The 7,432-nt window shown below is 47.2% G+C and overlaps 2 protein-coding genes across 2 annotated transcripts; one reads left to right on the top strand and one right to left on the bottom strand.

The window, feature by feature from the left end:
• Positions 1–1,200: 1,200 nt before the first annotated feature.
• FPSE_10706 (uncharacterized protein) lies at positions 1,201–5,073 on the top strand (the record flags this gene model as incomplete). Its single annotated transcript, XM_009263823.1, has 10 exons — positions 1,201–1,602; positions 1,650–1,947; positions 1,992–2,162; positions 2,211–2,938; positions 2,987–3,448; positions 3,500–4,355; positions 4,407–4,475; positions 4,539–4,706; positions 4,763–4,871; positions 4,920–5,073. The coding sequence occupies 10 exons, from the start codon at positions 1,201–1,203 to the stop codon at positions 5,071–5,073; spliced, it is 3,417 nt and encodes a 1,138-aa protein (XP_009262098.1).
• A 165-nt stretch (positions 5,074–5,238) lies between these two features.
• FPSE_10705 (uncharacterized protein) lies at positions 5,239–6,918 on the bottom strand (the record flags this gene model as incomplete). Its single annotated transcript, XM_009263822.1, has 2 exons — positions 5,239–6,233; positions 6,288–6,918. The coding sequence occupies 2 exons, from the start codon at positions 6,916–6,918 to the stop codon at positions 5,239–5,241; spliced, it is 1,626 nt and encodes a 541-aa protein (XP_009262097.1).
• Positions 6,919–7,432: the final 514 nt, after the last annotated feature.

Below are 7,432 nucleotides of genomic sequence, written 5' to 3'. Positions count from 1 at the left end.
TCTCATTTCCTTTTGAATCTTGGTCACACCTTGAGCAGATGATACTTGTAACAGATAGAACCACGTTGGTTATGATGGAGGAAAACGAACAACAAGATAAAGCACAGTCCATCGTTGGACTGTGGACCTCATTGCCTTGTTTTTTGATGATCGCCAGCCATGCTTCAAAACATGTTGCAACAACTTGGCTGTAAGCTGGATCCTGTGGGTTCTTTCTCCGAAGGCTGAGAGCTGAGAGGAAGGAAATGCTCTACTGATGACACTTGATTTCCTAAACGAGGTCCGAAGAAAGAAATATCTGCATCTACATCTGATCTTTTCGTTGCTTTTGCTGCATTTCTGGATCCTGGACAATCGTTGTAGATCTGGGGTCCCTTGCCAATATTGTCAACCATATTGGCCGATCACACCATCGAGGTACTAGGTATGTAACCATACAGACAGTAGCTTGTCTGTTTGTCTCGCATGTCACTTCACTTCACTCGAGGAAGATTGCACATGTTTTCTCCGTAATTCCCGTTCCTGCACTGTAGTACCATGTGTTCAATGCTGTCCTTTGACAAGCACGCACAGAGGGAGGTACATTCTCCCGTCTGCAGGAACAGGCGTTGTCCCAATCCACATGAGATCATACACCTAATCATCCCGAGTCACCTTTCCCACCTATTGTGTCAGGTGCATGTCCATCAGATTTCTGTGCTTCCCTTCCCTTGCCTTGTACCTGCGCAAGCGGGTAAATGTAATCCACTTTCTGTGTCAGGGGTCCACGGTGGAAAAGGTGACGGATATTACCAAGACGACCTGAGGGTTTACTCAGTAACCGAAAGGACAGATAGAGCTTTATACGTGCCTCGAATATACGAGTTCTGACAAACTCGAGATTGCAAAAAGCAAGCCGCTTACAGAATGGCATCAGCAACTGGGCTCGGCTGCATGAAGAAACCTTCGTTTATCGTCGAATAGGATGGGATGCCATTTCATTTTGTGGTGTCCTTTAGTTTGATGGATAGAACGCTTGGACACCAACTATTTTCCATCCCCTGGAATCGGCCGCACGCTACTGCCACACTATATCTTTCTGGGTTAGACGTGGCACCGCCACAGCAGATCATCAGCCGCATCTTGAATTGTACATACATCTTCAACCGTTCTTCTTCAACATACAAGACGCGATGAGTAGCTCATCATTGTTTCGAAATAATGTCTTTCAAAGAAAAGCGGAAGCTTGAAGCTACCGGCGCGTCAAGCGACCGAAAAAGAGCCAGAACCTCACGTGATACGCTTGTGAAACGCGACCTATTGGATCGTTGCTACGATAAAGTCACTACACTAAGGGAATATATCCTCCTTAAGCTGCCGCCGCGCTCTCGTCTTCGGCGAAAGAAGGTAGCGTCTGTTGGTGAGGGAGACGATGTCGGAGAGCTAGAAAGCAACTTGTCGCGATTACTCGATACGTCACTTGTTGGTTTTAACAACGACCAGCAGAATGTCAAGGATGATGACATACGAAAGAAGCAATTGATCGAATTTACACAGAGGGGGGACGAATCCTACGTTAGTCTATCAAATGGCATTTCAGGTTCTGTGTTTTCTCAAGATGAGGTCAGTATCGTATTCCCGTAGGTGAGTGATTACTAACTTGTACCGAGATTATGGACTTCGTCGTATGGCTACTCTTTCAACGAGAGCCACATGTCAGGCCTAAACACATACTATGCGACGGTTTTCAAAAATTGGCCGGCCCAAATGGCCAAGGAACGACCAGTATCCCGGATCTATCAATCCGTCACCATAATTCTCACGTAAAGACACTCAGGGAAAGTCCCTGGCCACAGCTACTGGCTCTCCTTGGCAAAGCTGGCGAGGAGATCATGACCAAACTCCTCCTCGATGCATCAATCTATGTAGCTGTTGAAGCTGGCTTGAATAATTATCACCAACTGTCAGGTAAGATTTGCATGCTTCGAGCCTTGCCAGTCTGACTTTCGTAGGCGTGCCTCTTGCAGAGCTTGACCTTCCTGGTGGTAATGTATCACTAAATAAGGGATCGGTGTGTGAGGTGCGTAAACCAACAGACATAACATTGGTGAGGAGCAGGATATTCTATGCCAAGCCGTCTCTCAGAACGAATGGGCTTGTACAAGCCGGTTACAAACACATTCGTAAGTCTTGTGAAATCATGTAATTCTTCGAGGTATTGACAAGGCTAGACGTGTTGAATCAACATCGCAGACCCTCCGACTCTGCCAATTTGGATGCTGGAAGCCAAGGTGTAACCAAGATCATGATGTACATGTTTCCTCGTCAATTCGGACTGCACAACGTCTTTACCTCTCAAGTTGACCGCACCAAGACCTCGCAAAAGTTCCAGGACTATACGTCAAGAGAAGAGGAAATTGCTCCCATCTTCCAGGCCAAACCAGGAGATGCTGCTCCAAGAAAGCCGAAAATCCCCAAACGGCTCCGCAGCGACGTAGAGCAACTCGTGAAGCGCCTACAAATTCTCCATAGCCGATGCTCTTATACCGAGCTGCTTAGCTATTACTGCTCTTGCGTCTTTGATAGACCATCGCAAATTCGGAAACCGAAGGCCAAGAAGGTCCCCATGTCAACCCGGAAGCCAAAACCTTCACAGCACCCATTCTCGCGATCGAACCAGAAATGCGTTTCATCACAGATGCATATAGAAGCGGGAACTTCCGGAACACAAGCGCAATCGCTTCCTGGGCACGACTCTCTTGTTGATCTAGCCACACCATCGTTTCAAGTTTCGTCATTCTGTCGAGCAGTCTTGTCCAAGATCATCCCAGATAGCTTCTGGGGAGATAAAGATGCTGGGAAACATAACAAATCAACTGTGATGCGAAACGTTGACCACTTCATCAGGCTCAGGCGCTTTGAAACCATGTCTTTGCATGAACTAACGCAGGACCTAAAGGTCGGTTTTGGGACAGCTTTAACGGAATAGTAACTAATAGGACGTCAGATTGCAGAGATTTCTTGGCTTCAGCTTCACAATACTGGTGCTCAGAAACCTAGCAGAACGGACACCGAGAAGCGTCTTGAAATTCTCCACGAGTTTTTGTATTTTGTTTTTGACTCACTTTTGATACCCCTGATACGCAACAACTTTTATGTCACTGAATCCAATACCCATCGTTATCGAGTTTTCTACTTCCGCCACGAAGTATGGAGACGAATTGCAGAGCCTGCTATGACAGACCTCAAAGCAGACATGTTCGAGGAGGTCAAGTTGGATGATGCACTCCAAATACTGGGAAGCCGGGACTTGGGATCTAGTCAAATTCGACTATTGCCCAAGGGTAATAGATTGCGCCCCATCATGAACCTGCGACGAAGAGCTATGGCTCGTGGACAAACTAGGAAACTTGGTCTCAGCATCAACACCGTTCTGGGACCTATCCACTCGCTCTTGAAATTGGAAAGAGTATGATCGCAAAGTCTTCTTCTTCGGAACTCAAGCTGACCGCGAAATTAGAGAATCAATCCTTCAAAGCTGGGCTCTACCATGTTTTCTGTTAGCGATATTTACACTCGACTCAAGGCCTTCAAAGGAACGCTGGGTCCTGATCATGGCAAGCTGTACTTTGCCAAGGCTGATGTCAAGGCTGCTTTTGATACTATCCCGCAGGAAGCAGTCGTTGAGCTTATGAAATCCGTGCCTAGCCAGACCAATTACACCATCATGAAGCACGTGGAAGTCAAGCCAGGCGAAAGAGCAGTGATAGACGACGACAAGTATTCATCCAAAGCCATCAGTCGATGGCACGCCACCGCTTTGAGTGAGAACGAGAACTCAGCTTTTGTAGAGCGTCTCGAAAAGGACTTGGCACCAAAAAAGAAGAACACTGTTTTCGTAGACAGTGCTTTTCGCAGGACGAAGAATGTTGGAGAACTCATGCATCTCTTGAAGCAGCACGTCGAACATAATCTTGTCCTGGTGGGAAAAAAGTACTACAGGCAGAAAGTTGGCATTCCTCAAGGCTCCGTCTTGTCCTCGTTCCTGTGCAACTACTTTTACGCCGACCTCGAAGCAAAGCATCTGGGGTTCTTGGATTCACCAGACTGTCTCCTGTTGCGCCTCATTGACGATTTTCTCCTAGTTACTTTAGACCAGAACAAGGCAGCCAAATTTGTGAACGCTATGCATGGTGGGTTTCCTGAGTACGGTGTTGCGGTCAACCCGGCCAAGACCATGGTCAACTTCGACATGCTATATGATGGCGAACCTGTTCGAAAGTATAACCATGAAAGGGGGTTTCCTTACTGCGGGACGGCAATTAATTGCCAGACATTGGATATCACCAAGGACAGAGAAAGAGACGCCAACATTGGTATGTTTCTTTTCATTATGCAACTCGGCCTCGTCACTAACGCTTAGGCAGATGTATCTGCTTCCCTTACGGTTGACTTTGGCCGTACCCCGGGTCAGAACTTCCAACGAAAAGTTCTCAGTAAGATGCCCCTTGAACACGATTCTCATGATATGCTAACCTTTGTTTTCTCTTGCCGAACAGACGCCTTTAAAATTCAATCACATTTAATGTTCTACGACACGTCTCACAATTCAACTCGGACCGTTCTGTCATCACTTCAGGGTGCGTTTGTCGAGACTGCCAGCAAAATGTTGGCGTATCTTCGCTGCCTCGGGAAGAACCAGCATCCCAGCAGTGAAATGATACTTCGTTAGTAATCCTGGCTCTCCCAACAGTAAGATCGTTTGCTAATCGCATTTTTTCAGGAACTATTGCCAAAGTGATAGACGTGGCCTATGTATTGCTGACGAGTAAATCTCGAATAATGAAATATCCCCAGTACACTTGTGATATACGAAAGTCACAAGTTGCTCTGTAAGATGCTATTCTGTGGATGACTTTGAACTATACTGACAGTAACAGTACTGCCTGTCTGGCTTTTGAGAAGGTGCTCGCAGCAAAGCAAAGTAATTATCAGCCAGTGGTCAAGTGGCTTCGTAGAGAAGCAGACAAACTTGCTTCTGTGAGAAAGCACAAGTCCATACATACGCCTAGAAGTGGAAAAACATCGGGCTAGATAGTGTTGCATTGGATTCATGTATACGGGCCATCGGAGTCTTTCTAGATTTCGGAGAGTGATTGGTGTACATATCTATATCCGTTGAACCTCGAGTCTCCCTGATGCATACTTGCGCCATCGAATAACATCGAATAACATCGAATGTCGTAAATCTATATACTCTCAGAGCTGCACCCCACTCTTCCACCAGTGCTTGTCTGAATGCCACGTCGGGAACAAATACCTCCTCCATCGCCACCAGTGATCGTCTGGATGGCCAAAACCTAACCATCGCAAAGGAGAAATGGGCACCGGCTCGAGTAGCCAGATACCAGCAGATGAAATGTCATCGGTGAAGAAAAATGCAGTGAAGTACAGCCAAGCGGCCGTTGACACGGCGTTGAATACTTGTCGAGCTACTCGAGGGGTATTGGGGAAGTTTTTGTCCAGGATACGGAGCAAAAGAAGCTGGACTATAATACCAACAGGCTGGATGAAGAAGAAGACTGGTGCCCTCCAGGGTTTGGTGGGGTGCATAGAGGTTATACTCCCTGCTCCATGAAGCAAGCCAGACTGGATGAAGGACACATACATGGTAACAATCTGCGCAGTCAACGTCCTCTTCTGCATATAACCCTTATCAACGAGGAATTTTGCAGGAGCAATGAACTGGAGTCGGAAGGTCTGATGCCAAGTTGCACCCCACCAGCCAGCAATGCCCCGATCAAGGGTCTGCGAGAGAGGCCCGAAGATGTTGGTGTACTGCCAGAGCTCTCCACGCATGGGATACAAATAGCTCATAACATAGTACTGGAACAAATCGTGCATGCTGAAGATGGCGTCTATGGCCGCGTAAACACCCACCAGACAAATGAGCTCACGGTATGCTTGGAGAAGCCACAGAGGAAGCTGCTGAAGAAACAATGGCGGTGCGAGATCTCGGCCAGGACCGTAGGTGCAGTACGGGTCTTTGACCATGAAGACGGAACAAAAGTCCAAGACGAATGTGAGAAGAAAGACAGTGCGAAGACGTGTCCATACAAATTCCCTTTCAGTCAGGTTGCGATAGTAGCCACTTTTCGACACGACGGGCATGTCCTTGAAGGAAACGAGGTCTCCATCGTGAATGTTGGTTGGGATCTCGGGCCTAGGGACCGAAGAGATAGAGCAGTTCCAACCTGCAGGGAATTATTAGCAACAGAAGATTTATGGCAAGTCAATTTTCGACATACCGACTTCTCTGAAGTTAGTGGTCAAGTCCAGAGTCCAGTTTAGCCTTTCGCCAAAAGAACCATTCTCGGGAAACTTTTGCCAAATGCAAACAGTATCTTCAAGGTGTTGACGCTTGGCGGGAGCTCCAATATCCCCCGAGGGTCCGTTGGCTTCAGCATGGGATTTTCTGTGGCGCAGTCCGTTTTCTTGAAAACCGTTGGTATCAAGAGTACCGTTTCTGGTACTCCCATTGGGAGAGGTTGTTGTCGTTTTGTCTTTGGGCACTCTAATGATTCTCGCATAGTCAGACTGCGGATTGGTCCATACTAAAAGGTTCAAGTTTGCCAAGATACCCCAAATGCCCATAAGGCCAGAAGCATATGCGGGAGCAACGTTAAAACTTGACATGTGTTGAACCAAATAGAGATCGAACACGACGACAAAAGCGACAATAAGCCAGCGTGCATGATAAAGCCATGGTCGATTTCGATGTGGAATCGCCAAGTAGATCATGGGCAGAAGAAAAGGACCAATAAGGCAAAATGGAAGAACAAGAGGTTCTTTCAGGCCTTTGGCGACTGCGGTATCGAATGCTGCTTGGTACTCGGCGCGGGCGAGATTGCCAAGATCGGGTATCGAAGTAACGGTCATGGCTGACTGTATATGTCAGTTACCGTTGAAGCCGTTTTGTGTGTAGGTATGCTGGGTCGGTTTAATAGGGTTGCATCGACGATCACAACTCTATCATGACGCAGAGTCCAACTACCGGCATGAGTCGGGAATAGAATGGTAACAGACGCCGTCGCTGGAACTAGGTACCGAGAGTAAAAAAAGATTTCTTGGGTGTTTTCTGAGAGAAGGAAATCAGAGAGGATAGTATTTTTAGTTAGTATAGAAAATTGAAAGCTAGACCCTGCAAACGAGGGAGGCTTCGAGGCCTAGCATTGGTCTAGAAACAAGAAGCAAACAGGAAACATCGGTCAAAGGGTCATGGATCGAATAGAATGGATCTGGGGCTGAAATATCAAACAAGGCGATGTTAGCAGTCTGGCAGTGAGTGATACAGTTGTGGGGATTGTAAACCTAGGGGACCCTCCGTCTGACCCTCCAAACCTCTACGGGCTGCAACCTTCAACTGGACCCTACAGGTTGCAAGGATAACAAA

Source organism: Fusarium pseudograminearum, chromosome 1 (assembly GCF_000303195.2).
Source record: "Fusarium pseudograminearum CS3096 chromosome 1, whole genome shotgun sequence".
Lineage (NCBI taxonomy): Eukaryota > Fungi > Ascomycota > Sordariomycetes > Hypocreales > Nectriaceae > Fusarium > Fusarium pseudograminearum.
Note: the sequence above shows the minus strand (reverse complement) of the source record. Positions and strands in the feature narration are given on the sequence as shown.